The sequence below is a fragment of the Harpia harpyja genome, chromosome 6, assembly GCF_026419915.1.
Source record: "Harpia harpyja isolate bHarHar1 chromosome 6, bHarHar1 primary haplotype, whole genome shotgun sequence".
NCBI classification, from domain to species: Eukaryota; Metazoa; Chordata; class Aves; order Accipitriformes; family Accipitridae; genus Harpia; species Harpia harpyja.
This window is the reverse complement of record NC_068945.1, coordinates 25,827,217-25,846,756: the sequence shown is the minus strand read 5'-3', so window position 1 is coordinate 25,846,756 and position 19,540 is coordinate 25,827,217. Positions and strand designations below refer to the sequence as shown.

The 19,540-nt window shown below is 38.2% G+C and overlaps 1 protein-coding gene across 4 annotated transcripts in view; it reads left to right on the top strand.

The window, feature by feature from the left end:
- LARGE1 (LARGE xylosyl- and glucuronyltransferase 1) overlaps nucleotides 1-19,540 on the top strand; it is a 300,311-nt gene that overhangs the window by 74,118 nt on the left and 206,653 nt on the right. For all 4 annotated transcript variants that reach the window (XR_008235525.1, XR_008235524.1, XM_052789429.1 and 1 more), the window contains exon 2: nucleotides 9,357-9,543. Coding sequence is in view for 2 of the 4 variants with exons in the window: in XM_052789429.1 (XP_052645389.1) it covers nucleotides 9,438-9,543 (106 nt within the window). In the remaining 2 variants the exon portion in view is untranslated. The remainder of the gene's footprint in view (nucleotides 1-9,356; nucleotides 9,544-19,540) is intronic.

Here is a 19,540-nt window from a genome sequence, read left to right as displayed (position 1 = left end):
TTTGTTATATGACATGTCCATGACTGCACAGTCCTCTACATCCTTTGACCATCCTCAGTGTCATCATTATCCTCTATTACTTTTGTTAGAAAAGATCTGGCAACCTTCCCTCTGCCCTGAAAATGACACATTATAATAACATTTAAAGTGGAAGTGTTAATTATGTGCATTTGAATAAGGTCATTCTTTTCAGTATATTTGTTTTCTTTACAAGGGACTTGCTAAATATTTTATATTTATTATTTCTGCACCTTCATCTAATTGCAGAATTACAGGAACTTCAGAGAACAATGATGATGGTAATGAGATCAGTAAGAGATTACAAAGACTGAAGTTTTCATGCAGAGGAACAATGAAATGTTCAGTGAAAATCACTACAGTTTGAGGAAATGGGGAGAACAGAGAAACCCTTAGCTCATGGCCCTTTGTCTCTAGGCAGACCACCCTCCCTCAGACGATAGTTTTTAAATGAAGAGTAAAGAGCTATCCAAATTACAGATTGGTTTGAAAGAACAGTATTCAACCTGCTTTGTGCAGAGGATTGGAGTAGATGACCTCCAGAGGTCCCTTCCAACCTAAACTATTCTATGTTTCTATTAAAATGGTAACCCCACACACGGAAAATTTGGATTCTTTAGTAAGTGCTTTTGCCAGTGTCTCCTCTTGAGGCTAGTTCTACAGCTTTGTTCAGCTTTGATAACACCTTTCATACTCCTTTTGTAATTGCATTAAACTCGCATGCCATTCTTGTCTAATACCCACATTAATCTGTGTAGTGCCAAATAAGAAGCCATGAGAAATCTGTATTTATAAATTCCAGTTCATCAAGCTAGTGTTCCAATGTTCAAGGATAGTCCTATGTAAAATAACCTAAATCCACAGCTCCCTTCCCTACTTAAAAAAGTGCCTGACACCAAATTATTCTGCAAGAGCTTTGCTTCTACGTCAGCTAAAAAGAAGAAGTACGGGGGGGAAGCACCTTTCCATTCAACTTGTATAGAACCCACTCAGCCCTGGGAAAGCCTAGGGAAATGGCTGGTCCTTGTAGCCTGCCTGAATGGTATAATATTTTAGAACAAATAAATAGTGGACCTTGACACACAAGGTTTTCAGCAGGAAACTTACTTAAAAATTTAGCTCACAACTCGTGGTTCTATTTGATGTTCTGTAGTAGCATCAAAGAACTATTGAGAATGTATAATGTGCTTAGTAAAGTAGCACTGTAATTGTAGCGAAGGATTTGTCTTCTGCTTTCGATCAAGGCCATATGTATATTGCATTTTTTTTTCCTATTTGCCAATTCCTTGATTATTCAAATATGAAATTCCCGGCAATTCTTGGAATTTTCATCATTTGTTTTATTTTTATATAGATCTGTAAGAAATATTTGTGGGTCTAGTAATATTCAAGCAATACGTAGTGATGAGGTGAGGAGTTTGGTCCTTATATATAAAATTCAACTTCTTGTCCGTTAATTATGAGAGTCTTAGTCCCTATTTTCTGTGAATTGATGCAGGTTGAATTGACCTCAGTGAAGCTGTATTGATATATACTAGGTAAAAGTTTTAACTTGGGATTCTCTGTGTGTTTCAGTATAATCGTTTATGTACATTATTATTCGTGCACAGTGGAGTAGATGTTAGTTGGAATTTTTGACGATTTAAAATGAATGGCCACTATCTATTTTATGACTGGGGACAAAATTGTAGAATCACGGAATCATGAAATTGAGTTTGGAAGGGATCTCTGGAGATCATCTAGTTCAACCCCCTGCTCAAAGCAAGGTCAACTACAGCAGGTTGCTCAGGGCCACGTCCTGTTGGGTTTTGAATGTCTCCAAGGATGAAGGCTCTGCAACCTCTCTGGCTGTGTCCTTGCACTGGGGAGCCCAGACCCGGACACAGCACTCCAGATGTTTCTCACCAGTGATGAGTAGAGGGGAGGGATCCCAAGGAGACCTCCATCTATTTCTGCTACTCTCACATACAGGGTAATTCCTCCTCCTTGCCTTCTTGGCTAGTCCTTCCTAAAAAGCCCATATCCATCCATTACCTGATTGCTGCAGACAGGTATCTCCCGTCCACATCACTCAACATCCTTGGTTTGCCCACCCAATCCACTACTTTCTCATTTGTTGGTGGGTTTTCATCTCCCTCTTCAATACTCACAATTTAATTCCTCACCAGTTTGGCCCCAGCCTATTGGAAAAGACACTTTTGCCCCACGTGGCCAGTTGCATCCTGTCTCTTGTTAGCAGTCCTCCATTCTCAGAGAGGGTCCCATGGTTGTAAAATCAAAATATCTCTTGTCAATACCAGCTGCACAGCCAATTTTTGACCCACAGGATCCAACCACTCCTCAGTTTTTTCCTCCTCACTGTCAGGATTGAGGAGAGACCCACCTGGGCCCATTTCTCTCTCTTTTTATTTTTTTAATTTAATACGAGTATTTCATAAAGAGCAATTTACAAGTACAATGCCAACTTCTATTTCCATCTGACAAGTAAGTAGCTGCTGTGAGCATGTTACAAATCCCCATGTAAAACTAACTTGTAGTTTGAGATCTATGCAGTAAAATAAAGAGTTCCTTTTTTTTTCTTTTTTTTTTATAATAGGGCTTTGCTTCGCAGAGGGACATGGATTCTTTTGTCAGGGAGGAACACTTCAAGCAATAATTGTTTTCTCCTGGGCAAAACTTTCTTATGAATCTTTTATCAATTTCCTTGTTAGAGCAGCTTTGTACATAGAGGATTCTAATGAAGGTAAACAGTGCTTTTGAACAGGCATCCAAGAACTTCAGCTGAGAAGCAAAGTATTCGCATCAAAATTCTTGAGAGGTATTATGTGTGTTGCATGTAGTGCCCTACTTCCGATTTAAAGACCATTTTGTTTTCTGTGTGGTTGCATGCACACAATACCTAAGAAAGGGAATTAATTAATCAATAAACCCATGACTCTTCAGTATTTGATTATGAAGGAGAACAATGCCCTGGTATAGAGGGAGAGCAATGATGCAGCAACATACCGATGTTTTTTTCCAGCCGAGAGCAGGTAGCATGTTCCTTTTTCTTTTTCCTCCTGCCATTATTTCAGGTGGAGAGGCCTGGATTTGGAAAGAAGTGGAGCTTTGTCCTTTTTTTAAGCCTGAAATTCAGATGTGTAATAATGCTGTGGTCCCAGTGTAAAATGTGATTCTGTAGCAGAATTGCTTTACTATTAAAAGATTCTCTATCACAGTTATTACTGCTGGTTGGCCATGGTCTCTGGTATGTTTATAGTTCAATGACATTGGGATCTCAAATTCTAAGGTATACTTAGTATGTATATATAGTATCTCATTAGACTTCTGCTATACAGTAACCGAGTCAGGCTCTGTTTCACTTTCTTTGAACTGTGCCAAGTCCTGAGATAAATTGGGGAGTCAGGAAATACTGGTACTATATGCCCATATAGGTGGGGGGGTAGAGTAAAGCAGAGTTTGGAGAACTCATAGAAAAACCAGGTCAGCAACTGCTTTGAAAATAAGTATCATTTTTGGGTTGCAAATGAAATGTGAGTAACAGGCAAGATTGATCTTTCTGTCATGATTGTGTTTTGTTGCTGCTATCTCTTCTCAACTGATAGATTTTTTTTCCCCCTCATGTTAACAGTGACATTTTAGTGGAGGCTTAGGAAAAGATTCTTATCCTGTTGATCTTAAATTGTGTTATTCCTTGATAATAATTTTTAAAGTTGCAGGCTTTCCTTCTTTTGAGCATTCTAGACTTGAAAGGAAAAAGGAATGCCATTAAAAATGCATATATAAAAATATATACATACATATAAAGGAATACCTGGGAATGAAAAAGGAAAAATGTGAAAGCATATTACTTATGTACTTCTCTCCGTCTGTGACTACTCTAATGTCAGGATAGATCCCTATTCCTGTGGTGGTGTTGCTTACAGGTGGAACCTTCTAGAAAACTTTGATGAACAGGACACTAATAGAATTTTCCTTGAGCCACGGCACATACCGAGTGAAGATATAAAAGAAGGTGTCAATCCTGTGTGCCCTCAGAGCAGTTAGCACAGTTCCAAGGCAGAACTCATTTGTGCTGTCAACTTACTGGCTATATTCTCTCTTATAGGTAGGACTATTTTCTTGTAACTAGTTGAGAAAGAGTAAATTTGGTAGCATTTGGAAACTCTGCTGTAATCTGTTCCTTTAAAGTGGCTTCACAGAACTTCTGGGGTGGATGGTGAGTCTGAGTTTAAAGTCATGATACCATAGGATTAAGAAGTCTGATTCGGGGGAGGTTCTCTAATGCCAAGAAAATTCGGAGTTTGGGAGCAAAGGGAGCCTTAGATTTGCTTCTGTTGCACGTTCTCCGTGAGGGAGAAGAGGAGGAGGTTGATGAGAGGGGAGATGGCATTTTCCTTCAAAATGCTATTTCTATTTTAAGAACTTGAGAAGTGGAGTATATTAACAAAGGGATGTTTATTTAAATAAACATTGACCATTTGATTCTTTCATCTTTTATTTCATAATGTTGGGCTTATTTCACACCCTGCCTTTATGGTACCAAACTTTTCTCTAATATGACAAAAAAATCTTGTCACATGACAACCAACTTTCATAACTTGAAGACCACAAAGCTGCAAAATAAAAACTGACTATCAAGGAGTAAACTCATTATAACCCCACATTAGCAACATTTTAAGGAAAAACAGAAAAATACTGACTAAGATACTGCTTTTTTCTTTAGGTTATTTATATTTTGAGTCTGGCAAAAAACTGTGAAAAATCTCTCATGGGGGACGGATGCTACATTGACACAGAGCCAAAGGAAAAGCTTTACAGTAGAAATTGTTCATTGACTCTGTGACTGCAAGTGTGGAAAAGCAGAGAGAATTAGATAACATTAATTCAAGCAACACAGCAAAGCCAAGGCACTGGATTGGTGTATGAACAGCTTTAACTGTATATATTCATTTCAGTGGTTCGGAAAACAAATGGAAGATTACTGGGATAAGATTAACTGTAACAAATGCAAGGAAAATATATGAAGCAGTTGGAAAAGCTTTTTATAGTAGAGCAGTTAAATCTAGTTAATTGTGTTTGATTTTTGTTTTCATAATTACTTCCATTGTTCCACTGAACTCCTGCTGAATGTCCGACATAGTCGAGCTGTCATGCCGTAATTAAAAAAATAAATGAATAGAAACTGAATACCAATGTGATTAGTGTTGTGTTACATGCTTTAATATATGTGCTGCTCATACTGGTTGAGAGCTGCTTCACACTTAGCTGAGAAGATAATCCTCGATGTAAAATAAAGCAACCACTCTGATAAGGTAGCATAGTTAATGGAAGCATTTGACCGTATGTGAAGGTAACAAAAGTCATTCCGTTCACTGTTGCCATGTGGTAAGAAGGTCATGAGTAAGTCTTTGTAATGAGAAACCTAGTTTATTTTAATTCCTACTGCGACCCCTCACCCAGGCATTGTCCAAGCTAGCAGCCTTTTATAGCACCATTAGCAGTAATCAAGGATGAGTTGGCCTGAGGTTGCTGTATTAATGTCTGTTGATCTATACACGTGCAGGAGGTTTTATAAATCTTGAACTGGGTGTATTGTAGAAGTGTAGAGCATCTGACTTACTGACAGCAAGGCATACATGCATGATGTACGTACGGCTAACTTTTGTGGATATTACTTATTTAATTCAATTTCTAAAATATAATTATGTGATGCTCTTGGGGCACATTCAATACGTTAAAAATTGAAGACCAAGGTAGAAGAATATCCTGAAATGCATGCATCTTCTCTGTATCTGTGGCACAGGCAGAAAATCTGGTTGTATCTGGAGGAGTGAAGCTGAGCCATGTTTCAAACTGCAAAACTCTTACCAGAAACTCTTGCAACCGTTCCCTTTCACTCTGGGGCTAATTTTGATCTCCCTTGCTTTGAGATAAACCAAATAAAGATGGCTAAAGTTGCAGTTAGGCGTATCTGAAAATACTAACATTGGGCAACAGGTAAAGAGGAACCACTGGCTATTTTTTGATCAGAGTATTGCAGCTAGATCCTGTGCTTAAATTGGCCAGTTCCTTCCTCATCTGGTGTTTTTTTTGTTTTTTTTTTTTTTCTTCCAACATATTTCATGCTCTGTATTTCTGAGTACCGGTGTTTAGTTAGCACAGCTGTTAAGACTGAAAGCTACCAGGAGGAACACTGCATGGATTGGTATAAATGAAGTGAACCATCTTATAGTGTTTGTTATTACTGAAAAGAGGAATATAGCTAGCAATGTCACTTCTGAAGTAGCTTCCTTTTTAGGCTGTACCATGAAACTGCTTTCTAAGACCTTTTAGGCAGGTGATGGTCTGATTCAGTAGGACTATGGCTTGAGGAGCAGTGGATGCTGTAGGAGAAGTCTGAAGGGCAACGGCAAGCTGGTGTGGCAGAAATGTGCGCAGTGCTACCCCGGTCCACGCTCAGCTCTCGCTCCAGCCAGTGTTGTCAGTCACTTCCCTTTCATGATGGATATCAATCTGGTACCTGTTGAATTGAAAGGAAAACCAAGTCAAGGAACTGCAATATCTTCTTTCAGTTTATTTGATGATGGCAGGTTAGGTAAAATTCTTTACAAGTAAAACCAATAACGGGTACGTGATTGAGTCCAAAGCTTTTCCTTTAAGCTAAGCATCTTCATTACAGTTCATGGACCTTTTATACAATTGCTTGTCTAGGGTTTGCACATGATGCATTGTCTAGTTTGGAAAAAAATACTCCGCAGGTGTGGTGATTTTATACACTGAAAATAAATATTTAAGACTCAAGGGAAGGTATTCACAACTTTGGGGAGGTGGGGAGATAGTAGAAACTTCCTTTAAAATAGTTTATGGCTCTTCTCTCTTTTAAAGCACCATTAAAAGAAATTATCTCAACGTTTCCTAGGGTGATCCATCACAAGCTGACTTGTCTGTCTAGGATTTTCCCAAATGTCTTCCTAGTTAGATAAAAGATGTGCATGAATGTGCAGAATGATTTGGATGTTTTGTCTGAATGATGACAATTTGTAGAAAACTGAATTTGCCACATTCCTAGCTTTCCTTTGTAGCTGAATTGGGAGTTCAATGTTGCTTCTTATTCTTTCTTAATTTGTTAGGGTACTTTACATTCATGGGACAGAAAAACTGGATTTCATTATCCATGTCGACCTGTTCAGAAACTTAACTTGCATGGATATTTAAAAGAATATATAGGAAAAATTGAGTTATTTCTTAAATATGCAGCCCCAGGATCAATTAATCCACTACCAGCACTATGATCCCAAGCTTCAGAGTCTGGGTGTCATTATCCCAAAAACTTGTATCAGTGTACTTGTAACAGCATGATCTCAGAAACATGCAGTGTTGACTCTTACTTTGCTACCTGTGGGTTTTACAGGTATCACTGACAGGAGCAGTATGTATCCAGTGCATGTTGCAATACAAGGTGTGGCTATTTGAGAATGACCCTGCGTGTGACTTTATTTTTTCAAAGACTTATTTTTCCATGCACAGATTGATGTCAGTGGTGCACGCCATGACATTAAAGGAAAAAAAAAAAAAAATCCTACTTAAAGGAAGTGATTCTGTGCACTTTACAATATACACACAGATAGCAAGTGTAAAACACAGAAGCCAGGAAAATTATCTGTGTTTTTCAAGTAGGCATGTAAAGGACTCTCTTCAGAGTAGTTGTACAAGCTATGTGATGTAAGGAAAAGAAATGAAATGTAATCGTTATCCAAATAACAGTGAATAAAGATAAGAGTTCTCCACAATTTATCTACCAAATGTGTGTGTCTGTCTAACACAGTGACTCTAATACCACAGTTGTTAATATTAAGTCTGTCCACATATTTTGTGCAAAATCTCTGTGGTGAGGCATTGGTTGCGTTGGAAAGCTGACACAGTGGAATGCTTTTTGTGCTAGCTCTGGACAAATTATAGTCCATTTTATCAGTTCCAAGGTCAGAGTACTATCATGACTCTTAAACTGTAGTGTAGTGAAGTGGGCTCTATTGAATGTTCGAGGAACAGCTGTAAGTTTGCCTGATTACTGCAGCCAGGTATCTCCAGCAGCAGAGTTCTTTGTATGAACCCACTTCTCTTGTCTATAATTCTCATTTTTGCTGTAATTTGATTTCAGAATTGACTTGCACTGCAATATACGTGGACTTGTAGAGCTCAAGACGTATTTTCAAGAGACACAGTAGCCATTGTTAATATGTCAGTGTAGAAATGCTTTAATTGCTTATTTCAACTCTAGTGCTAGTTTAAGCATAAGCCAAAGGGCACTGTTATTAACCACCTTGTACTGCCAGAGCCTGTGTTTCTTTCCCTATCATGCTTGTGGACCAATTCTTTTTTTTAAATTTGAAAACATAAGCCCTTTCACACAAAACCTGAACTAGATTTGCATGGATTTAATACCTCCCTTTCCTTCTCCAACTTCTCTAGTCTAACACTAGCCTTTCCTCCCTTTTCAGAAAAAAAGCAAATGATGTGAAACATTATTTTTATGCCCTGCACGCCTGCACTGGTGTGGGTATATTTGTTCTCCTGTGAGTAAAAATCATCAGATTATTTTGCTATTTTGGCCACTCTGAAATGCGGAACAATTATTTTAAACAAACTAAGACCAGAATTATTTTTTTTTCTCATAAAAACAGTGGTACTCTCCAGAATCTCCTTCTTTTCTCATAGCATACAGTCTAAAGCTCCCAATAACCCCTTTTGTGACTAAAGAAGCTTCCTTGCCCATTTTGCTCTTTCTTTTCTCCCCTTTTATACAGCAGTTCATCAGCATTGCTTTTTGATTAGCAAAGTGGGTCATTTTAATAACATCTTTCTGCCCCCAAACTTTACTTTTCATTTTTCAGTTCACTCTCTTGAGTTCATGACCACCTGCAGCCAGCTCACTGATTCACTGGTGTGACTTTTGCTCTTTGGGAGCAGGTGAAGAAATGTGGGTGGCTTTCTCTTGTCTGCCCAGGGGCACCAGCACACATTGGCATCAGAGAACCCAGCGTTTCTGTAGAATAAAAGGGTGGCAAAAAACCCAAATAAAGGTGATGGCTCTTTGTAAGATTAGCTTAGTGTGTATTTAAGTGATACGATGTGTTTTATTGACTTACTGTCTTAGTCTGACTTCTAAAACTTGCTTTATTATTAAGTAGTCATGGATAATTTTGAAATGGGTACTGCTTTGCAATTGCAGTAACCCTATTTTTAGCCTTGTTCCTTTAACTCTTTAGGAACACTGGCATAGTCTAACTTTCTGTAGAGAGATAAGCTGTTAAAATATTTTTTCCTTTCCCTTTCAGGGAGTAATATGTGGGAGGCTGTGGACTATTTGCTTCCGACATAGGAACAGCACTGGGTTGGGAATCTGCACTCCTGAGAGAATGCTGGGAATCTGCCGAGGGCGACGGAAATTCCTGGCTGCCTCTCTGACCGTCCTTTTTGTACCAGCCATTACATGGATTTATCTGTTTGCTGGGAGTTTTGAAGGTAGGAGGGGAATAATGGCTGGGAGTGAGGGGTGGGGTGTTGAATGATTTGTATCAGGGCAGATAAATGCAGATCAGTCATCATTGATTTTATTTAAATAAATCTGCTTTGCCTTGCATAGGAAATAGTTCCCAAGGTGGAGATTTCAACAAAGGGCCTTCCTTACCCTGTTTCTCACTGCTGAGGAGGAGGTAATTGCTGGCCCCGGTTATTTGATTTTCCTCTCATCATTGAACTTTTAAAAAATGCAACAAAAAAAACCCCCACCTTAGTAATTTCTTCTTGGTGTTTTCTAATTTTTAAAAGTTGATCTGTCCTATGCCCTGTAAGATTTTACTTTTAATTAAAATTAACATCTCATTTCAGATCTGCTCTTAATATTATTTAAAAGTGTTTTAAAAGACATCCATATGTATTCTGGGCACTCTTTACACAGCTCTTGTTTTTATGGACTTGTGTGTTAGACCTCATATGTATGGATGACATGGGCCACTGAGTCTGATTTTGGGACACAAAGCAGGACGTGTATCTAGCTACAAGAACGTGGAGAGCCTATGGTACAAGGCAGGGAAACGTGTGTCTGGTGTGGTTCTTTGCATAGTGGGCTCTGCTAGGTCACGGTCACTCAGCCGCAGGCTTTCTCTTGTCCTGTTGTGCAGTGTGCTGCTGTTCACTGGAACAGGGAACACACGGTGGTACCTAGTTTGTGGAATGTTGGACAGTGGTGGGACACTGCTCTGAGGTGTAAATGTAGCAGCAAATTCTGTGAAATGTTTTATGGGCTCCTGATTTAGTTATATAAATGCCTACATGGCCAAAACCTGTAAACACATGATGCTCTTTTCTTGCCTTTGTGTGAAGATTATTAGTTCTGGCCACTGCCTCTATGCTTATTGTGCTAGAAGGCTGAACATGGAAAATCAATCAATACCTGTATAAAACTCTCTTTATATAAATTCAGTTTGAATCTATATCCCTCTGGGTGGCAGTGGGTTGCCATAGCCAGAGTATCTTTCTGTCTTCTTCTTTCTTCAGGTGGAGATCCTCAAGTTCATAGGTACATTGACTTGCAACTATACAACTAGCACTTTTTATACTCACACTTGGAATAACCACTACTTTACCTTTTAAATTGTCTATCTGATGAACTTTTTTTCTGGCCTTAAAGGAGTTCAGCCATGATACTGCAGTTAGGTGAGGTTAGAAGATGTGGGATATCCTATTTTTTTGTTACTTTGTAGCTTTCTTTTTTTTACTTTTTTCTTTTTAAATTTTTTTTTCCCCCTGAGATGGAATATTTTATGTTTGGCAATAGGTGTGTTATTTTGGCAAGAGTGAAAAAAGCTGTTCAGCCTTTGTAGTTATCTTAGCATGAGGAAAGGCGTTTCAGCCTTTTAAAAACTGTTCAAACTCTAGTTTACAGTCTGATAATTTTAAAAAGGCATTGTTTAAAATGTCAAGCTTCTTTCATGTAACCTTGGCTGACAAATTTGTGCTTTGTTTGAAAACAAAATTGGGTTCCAAGTTAAATTACAAGAGAGAACATGTAAAGATTTTCAGTGTGTATTGCATACATTTCTGAATTAGTTACATGCCAGGTACAAATATTTGCTTATGCAAATTTATTTGGTTACTTAAAATTCTGCCTTAATGGATAGTAACTCTATGAGCTTATTCTAGAATGAAACACTTATGGGATTCCTGTTAAATTGGAAATATAAGGGGTGCTGGCTGCATACTTGAAAACTAATGATCTGGCAGGCAGAATTTTACTGATTTTGTTTGATTTTTAAAAGCTGAGCAAATGCAGGCCTCACCTTTTTGCTTTTAGAAGAATATTATGCTGCCTCGTCGTAATGACTATTTTAATTGTGTCCACAATTGATAATGGCATGCTGCTTTAAATTCCCGTGTGTGTAGAATCCTTTGTTTTTACAGAGAGCTCAATACAAATCTTGAAATTTGCTGCTACATGGTATTTGAAGTGACTTAAAGCTCTCAATGTGAATTAATCTTAAATGCAAACCAGGGAGCAAAGCCCATGACCTATTAAGAAGCCTTGAACTGGAAAAGGACTGGAAATTATATAAAGTTAGTAACTCCTTCTGTTATTTTTCTGTTTCTGTTTTCTTTTTCTTTTAATGTTTGGATGGGTCGTGATTGAATCTGTTGGTTAAAAACTAAGGTCCGTTAAAATATTTATTTAACTGAATAATAGCTACCGTTTTCCTTAACTTGTAGGTATTGTGGGCAGAGAATTAAAGCCATTTTGTTATTTTACCTGACTTCTTGTTTTGCACTCCACTATGGTTCACACAATTTACTTATGTTTTAAGCTGTCTGTGTATACTTGAGTAAAAAATGTCCCACAATAGCGTTGTGCTTTGGTTTGAAATCAGCAGGAGTGGAGAGTCCTCTCTGTCTTCTGGCACTAGTTTCTTTGGTTAATCACAGGCAGCGCTAGAAGTTTTCTTCTCAGTTCATCTGGTTTTAGATTCAAGTAAACGGTTCTTGTTATACTTTTCTCCACTAAGTTAAAGAAATTGCCAGTACCTGGTATCTTCATAGACTCACTTAATTATTCAGCGTGGAAGGGACCTCAGGAGTTCTGCGGTTAAACTCCTGCTCAAATCAGGGTGGGCTTTGGGGTCAGGCAAGATTTCTTAGGCCTTTATCCAGTCATGTCTTGAAAACCTCCAAGGATAGAGACTACATGGCCTCCCTGGGCAACTTGTGCCACTGCTTGACTGTCCTCAGGTGGAAGAGTTTCTCCTTATACCTAGTTTGAACCTCCCTTGCTTCAATTTATGTCTGATGTCACTCATCCCCTCTCCATGTATCGCTGTGAAGAGCCTGACTCCGTCTTCTTGCAACTTGTTTGTAGGTCCTGGGGTGTTGCTGGTAAGTCCTACAGAGCCTTCTCTTCTCCAGGCTGAACAAGCCCAGGGCAAGCACTTCAGCCCCCGTACAGCTTGATAGCCCTATGCTGTACTTCATCGATGTTGTTCTTAGATTTGGGACCCCAAACTGGACACAGTGTTCCAGATGTGGTCTAATGAGTACCAAGTAAAGGAGAATGGTCACTTCCCTCAAGTCTGTTTGCTATGTTCCTGTTGATACAGCCCAGGATGCCGTTGGCCTTCATCACTGTCCACGCATGCTCCTGGCTCCTGTTTAATGTTCTGTCCACCAGGACTACAGGTCCTTTCCAGCAGGACTAGTCCACAGCCTGTGCCAGTATGAGAGGGTTAGTCCTTCCCAGGTACAGGGCTTTGCTTTGGTCATTCCTCCAGCCTGTCTAGGTCCCCTTGGGTGGCACCCTTGCCTGTGAGTTTATTGACTGCAACCCCCAGGCTTGGTGTCATTTGCAATCTTGATACGGGTGAATTCTGGTTTCTCTTTCAAGTCATTGATAAAATTACTGAAAAGGACTGGTCGCAGAATAGATGCTGAGGAACTCCACAGGTAACTGACTTCCAGACAGAGCATGAACGAGTAACCATCACCCTTCGAACCCAACATTCCAGCTAGTTTTTCACGCATCTAGTAGTCCACCCATATAGACTGTAAAATCCCAACTTGGATACAAGGATGCTGTGGGAGACCATATTGAAAGCTGTGCTAAATTCAAGGGAGATTGCATCTACTGGTCATCTCTTATTCACAGATCTAGTCATTTCATCAAAGGCGGCAGTCAAGTTGGTCAAGCATGATTTACCCTTGGTGAATCCATGCTAATTATTCCCCAGTCAGGCCTGGGTATGTTTCCATTTGAAGGTACTTACATATAGTAGTCAAATCGTCTCTCAGCCTTTTTTTCACTAAGCTAAAAAGGTTGAGCTAGCTGAGTTGTCACACCAAAAAATGTTATGCTCTTTTTTTTTGTATTCTTTTGCAGTTGTTTGTATGTTTCAGGGCTCTAGAATCAAATATCTCTCTTCGGTACTGGTATCTGCAGTGCTGTGTCTGAAAATTACGTGTTCTTGATGTAATGAGGAACTACATTACTCATCCATGTGTTTATATCTAAGAACTTAAGTTATTCATTTGCCATAGCATGGCAGTGGGATCACAGTTAGAAACCCTTTATAAGCTCTTTGTTAGTGAATCTGTAATATAAAATATGCCCTGATGTAGTCAATTCCCGTGTTCTGCTTTTTAAGTAGATTGCAGTTCCTTAGGACAGAATTTTGTTTCATTTGGGGCTTTGTTTCTCTTGTCAGAAAGTACATTGCAGCCTGCTACTTCACAGTTGTCACTCAGACGCTGCCAGTAAGACCCTTTCCTTGGAATATTCATTGGAGGTGGCATTACCCAAGCTGTGACAGCGAAGGCTACTAAAAGCCTCATTAATCATGTATAAATGTCTATTAAGGTTATGAACTAGAATATTAAAGAGGATTTTGAATATTGTATAGCCTTTGAATGTACCTGGTTACTGTTGTTGTTTTTAATAATGCACAAGGACAGCATAATTTCAGTTATCAGTTACTTTGAATGAAAAAGCTAATTGTTCCAACATTCTTAAATTACATTCGAAAGGCAAGGTAATAGAGCAGGAAGGGTGGAGTGCATTTAAAACAGGGAAGAGGAAATAATCAAATAATATATGATGAATTTTCATTAGAAAGGAAATAGCAATTTCACTAACCAACAGTAGCTCCAGAAATAGCATTGTTTTCCAAGCTATATGCAGCAGTTTCCTATCCCCTTTACCATGAAGGTCATAGAAAATGGAGACTTGGAACTGTAATTTGACACATGCTCTCTCGATTACTGATTCCTCAAAAAATGTCCACTGTGACTATGTGGCCTCAGCAGATTCACAGTCACCTCCGTTTTGACAGGATGAAAATACACTTGAGTTATCAGTTTCTGCGTGGTGGATCCACTTGAGGTTGAAAGCCCTAACGTGTCTGTGTAGGGCTCCTGTGTAGAACATACTTCAGAGGAAAGGAAGAGTCAGTAACGTAACCTTAAGATGAAAACTTGCGAAGTTGTGTGAGATCATGTAGGGAGTCTGTGAGAGAGCAGAGAGTTGACTCTTTTCGTTCCAGCGTTGGACGACTATCATTCTCTGTCAGTACGTTTTAGTCCAAGTAATCTGTAGAGACGTGATTGAAGCCAGAGTTGGGCAAACACCTCATAAAATACAATAAAGTGAAATGAAGGAAGGCTGCAAATATTCATCTTAGTATTTAAATGGATTCACTTTGATGCTGTTCACACTCTTTTTGTGTATGCTTTCCATAAATATTCTAGTGAATATGTTAATTGGGAAGACTGTCTACAGAAACAATGAATATCCAGTTTTAATATTCATGGGAAGCAGATTTTGAAATCATATTTGTGAATACTTGAATCAGAAAACTGATTCTGGGAGTTCAGCTTTATCCAGTTAAGTGCCAAAAGTTTATCACATGATCTATGTGCGTGATGAAAACTGCCTGAATTTTTAATGCTTGCAGAAAGTTGCTCGTAGGAGGAGGCAAACCAATAATTAATTGCTAAAATGTCTATCAGACACTTGCAAGTGATGAACAAACATCAGCAATAATCCCTTCACAGACAATGTAATCAGGAAGGGGCAAAATCTAAAATTGCTTTTTTCATTACGATTTGCTCAGTTTGCCTGAATTTTATCTGCTGTGTGTCTCCACAAGATCAAACAAGAAAACTTGGTCCAGTGTCCATTTAAAGTAGCAGTTTCCATTCTGGAGCAAATGGTGGTGGTTTACTCCTCTCTTGGTTTTTTTTTTTAGGAGATATGCTGAGAATTGTCACTTAAGCACCTCTATCTCAGCTGCAGTCAAGATACTTTCTTAAGTATGTTTGCAGTTTTTACTTGAGGATTCTACACGAATAAAATCAGTCACACTAGTGAAGACCTCAGTCTTATGCCAAGTTTTGTTGCTTTATCCTGGAAAACTTGTCTTTCTATGAAACCCTTGTGATGTGGATATACAGAGTACTGACAAAATTTGGTTGAAGTATGCTGTTGACCAGAAGGTCCCTGCTGTGAAAGCTGAATCTGGTTCTCTGCTTGCAACTCAGTAGCCCCACAATTAGATTTTGTTTTACAGACATGAGAACCCTTATCTGTCCATCACCTAAGAAAATAAAATTAACAACTGAGTATGAACAAGACTTTTACTCCCCATCATGTAAAGAAAGAGTCTGCTTGTGAGCAGTGACTGGAAATTTGAAGTAGTTTCTGTGGCAAAACAAAAATGGCCTTAGACAAAGAATGTGAGCCGAAATACAACATGGTCATGAGAAGCTTTTGGAGGTCAAACTGTGGAGTTAGTGAGGACCTTTTTTTTCTCAACCACTCTTTCAATTAAACTAAATACCTACGATCCTGCAATACAATTTTATCCTTAACTAATAAGGTCCACTGAATAGCTCAACACCTAAATGCTGGTGTCAGTGCTGTTTCTTCCTTAGCTTGCCAGGAGTTCACATCCTTAAACCAATACATTATCATCTCAGGAAATGCCATGAGTCTTGCAACAGCCACTTCTTTTGTCAGTGTGTTGTGCCAAATGAAACAAGTCCACATTGCTCTTTTCAATTCTGGTACAGGACACACACATTCTCTTTTGACACTAATTTTTTTAAGTACATGCTTATTCTTTCATAAAAGTAAGCTGTAGGTTTACCTTCATTCCTCTCTATACATCTCTTGATTGAATGGAATGGTTTTTTGTTTCTAAATACATGTCTACCAGTTTTGTCTTGGCTTTCTTTTTCCAGTCAGCTCTTGGTTTGTAATTTCTGGCAGAAACATAAAGGTCAGAACGAAAAGAAATTCTTTGAGCAGGAATAAGTTGCCAGCTTCTTTGGAACAGCAGCTTACTCTGAATATAATCTGTAGGATTTATCAAGGTTTTTGTTTCATCTTTGTCTTCCGCATTCTTTAAGCAAACTTTTGGGAAAAATCAGTCTATAAAAGTTGCATTACGCGAAGGTGAGCAAATTCCTTTCAAGAAGAAGGGACTTCTGGATGCCTAAATTCTGTTAGGGCTGCATGGAAGACTAGCAGTAGGATTGCTGTTTCCTGATTATTCCTCTTTCTCTGTTTCAAAGCTAAGTACTCACTAACTTCATAGTCAAAATACGTTTTTCTGCAGAAAAACAGACAGAAAAGAAAGATGAGCTTAAATGTCTTGTTTTTTAAAAAAAGCCAAACCCATAAGAAGGAGTGCTTGGCTTTTTGAAACAAAATGTGCAGTTTATAAGTACACCAGACCCTCTTTGAGTGGTGGAACTAATGTAGCCTGACTTGCTGTGATTGATGTCATGCATCTGATTGATGTCGAAGTTGCTTTTCGTACAATTAGGGCATTTATAAAATTTAGCTCCCATGTGGGTCTCTTGGTATCTAAATAAATCTTGAGCTTGTGTTGCAGTGTATTTCTCAATGGTAAAACGTATAGCATCCCTCATCTCTCTCTGTGTGTTCCTGACAATTGTAGAAGCTTCATTGCCTCTGAGTTCTTTCCCTCTAATAAAGTAATTTGAAATTAACCAGTGAGCTTTGGGGGCAAACAGGCAAGCAGGACAACAAATGTATAGTTACAGGATGAAAAAAATACCTGAAATGTAAATGTTTTAAAAGATTGAAATGAAAATTTAGTATTTTGATTCTGGTGAATGTTTCAGTTAACTTAGAACAATTAACTTACAATATTTGATTTTTGTGGAGTTTTTGTGTTTAAAATTTGTGGGTTTTTTTTCAGATCAGGAAAAAGTTTGAAATCAGAATCTTTCTTGTTAGACAGCAAATTGTATCTGTAGTGTCTTCCAGTACTTTTGAAACTTGTATTTTGAGTATTTATTTAAATGTGTAGAATACTAGAAGGAGAATGAGTCAAGTTAAAAATAAATTTGAAGAAGTGCTTCACACATCAGGTATGGTCATTCTTACGTTCTGCAGATAATGCTCTGGCATGGTTTAGGAAAAGCAACTGAGTGTGAAGGTTAATATCCTGATATTGGATGGACGTGTTTTAGGTATGCTTAGCTTAAGAACACCAGTATCTTCAACACATGTTTTTATTCCCTCTTTACCTTTTTCAAACATTTTTCAGTCATGACAACCATTGAATTTTCAGTTGAGTAATTTCCCTCTTGTGAAGTTTTACCTCTCTTGTGTTGCTTTGCCTTCTGCAATTCTTGTTTTGAGACTTGAATCTAAGAGGTTTTTTTAAATGTATCTAGATATCCTTGGAGAATTGAGTGAAATGCACAGCTAAGTTCAAAAACATGGGCTGACAGCAGTCATCTTGGTTTTACTGAACTTTGTAGATACCAATAATGGGAGGAAAATTGATGACCTGGAGAATGATATGTTTTTAGCCTGAGATTCTCTTCCAGCTTAACAATGTTCAAGCCATTTGAGCTATTCTGCTGTAATCATTTTTTTAGCCTGTAGCATGACAGTCCTCCGTAGTTCTGTAAAACATGAGTCAAAGTCCAGGATGTAACCATCAAGGTTTTAAACCTCCTTTTTTTTTTTTTCTTTATAATTCTGTTTAGCTTTTAAATTGCTAAATGTCAGCGTTTGCAGAGATCAGTAATTAGGGGGGAGAACTGAAAGTAGTGAAGTTAAAATTACAAAAGAATGTTGGATTCATCACATTTCCTAAGTTAAATTCACAATCCATGACAGAATGTGCTTCTGTTTAGTACATTTACTTTAAAAACAAAATATCAAAGATAATAACTTATGGGCCTAGTTAAAAGATTTTACTGTCTAAATAAAGTGTTTCGTAACGAGATACTTTTCCACTGAGGTTGAAATAACAGGTCTATACCTACTCTAAAGAAGAGATGCATGATCTGCTCTCTGCATACAGATTCCTGAACTTCGGTAGGTGCCAGTGAAATCACCGTCACCAACGTATACTTTCAGACACCTGGACTAGCTTACAAGATTGGATTTAACACATTAAGGTCCGGAATTGGAAAACCCAGAATGCGTATCTACAAAATAAACCGAAAATGTGATAGTAGTACAGTCAGACCTGCTTGTGTTGGCTGTAATTGAGCGAGCACAGGTACTGTTAGGGGTAGAGAGAGACCACTCTGAGAAGCAGAAGAAGCCTGGTCAACTTGTACGCTGTTCTCTAGGCAGTGAAGCCTGGGCCCCTACATCTTCAAAGTGATTATTGTTCTTCCTAAGTAGATTAAAACCAGTGCATCTATGGCTGTTGGTGCTACAATAGCATCTTCGTTTGGCGCTCTAGACACAGGACTGAGGTTGTCATGGTGTAGTTTAATATCAAAGAATGTTGCATAGTATTCGTGTGATATATAGAGGATTATTTCTGGAGCTGAAATAAAGCCATAGCTAATAAGATAGAAATATTCTTATATGCTGGAAAGGGCTTGAAGGAATTGCTGGAATAAAAAAACATGAAAGAGTTATCTGTTTATTATGTGATTAAGTAGAGTAAAAAAAAAAAAATAATCCAAAAGTAGTTGTCTTCCTCCCCACCATTTTCTTCCTTCCCTATTTTTCCTATTTTATCATTCTTCTTTCCTTCTTTACATTACAGTACATCTCTCCTAGAGTAGTTGCAGCAGTCTTTTGTTTAATTTGTATTTCAAAATGGAACTGACAGACAAATTTGTAGATTCTCCCCAAAATCACACAAAACAGTTACTGATGTTTTGCTGGCTTGTGAAGATTTGTAGATTTTTACCATCAGAGGGACTGTTAACAATCAACGTCTCTAATATCTTGCATAGTGCAGGCTGTATTATATTGTAGAGTTGTTAGAATAATGCTGGCTGGTAATTCTGCATCTGACCCATGCCTTCTAGATACACCAAAGCTTTTCCTCTACACAGATTTCTGAACTCAGTTTTAAAGCTGGTGGAGGATTCTAGCACATCTCTGAATAAATTATTGCACCTTGTTCAAAAATACATGCTTTAATCCTTGTCCAGATTTTTCTGGCTTCAAGGTAGGAAGTGAAAGATGAGAAAT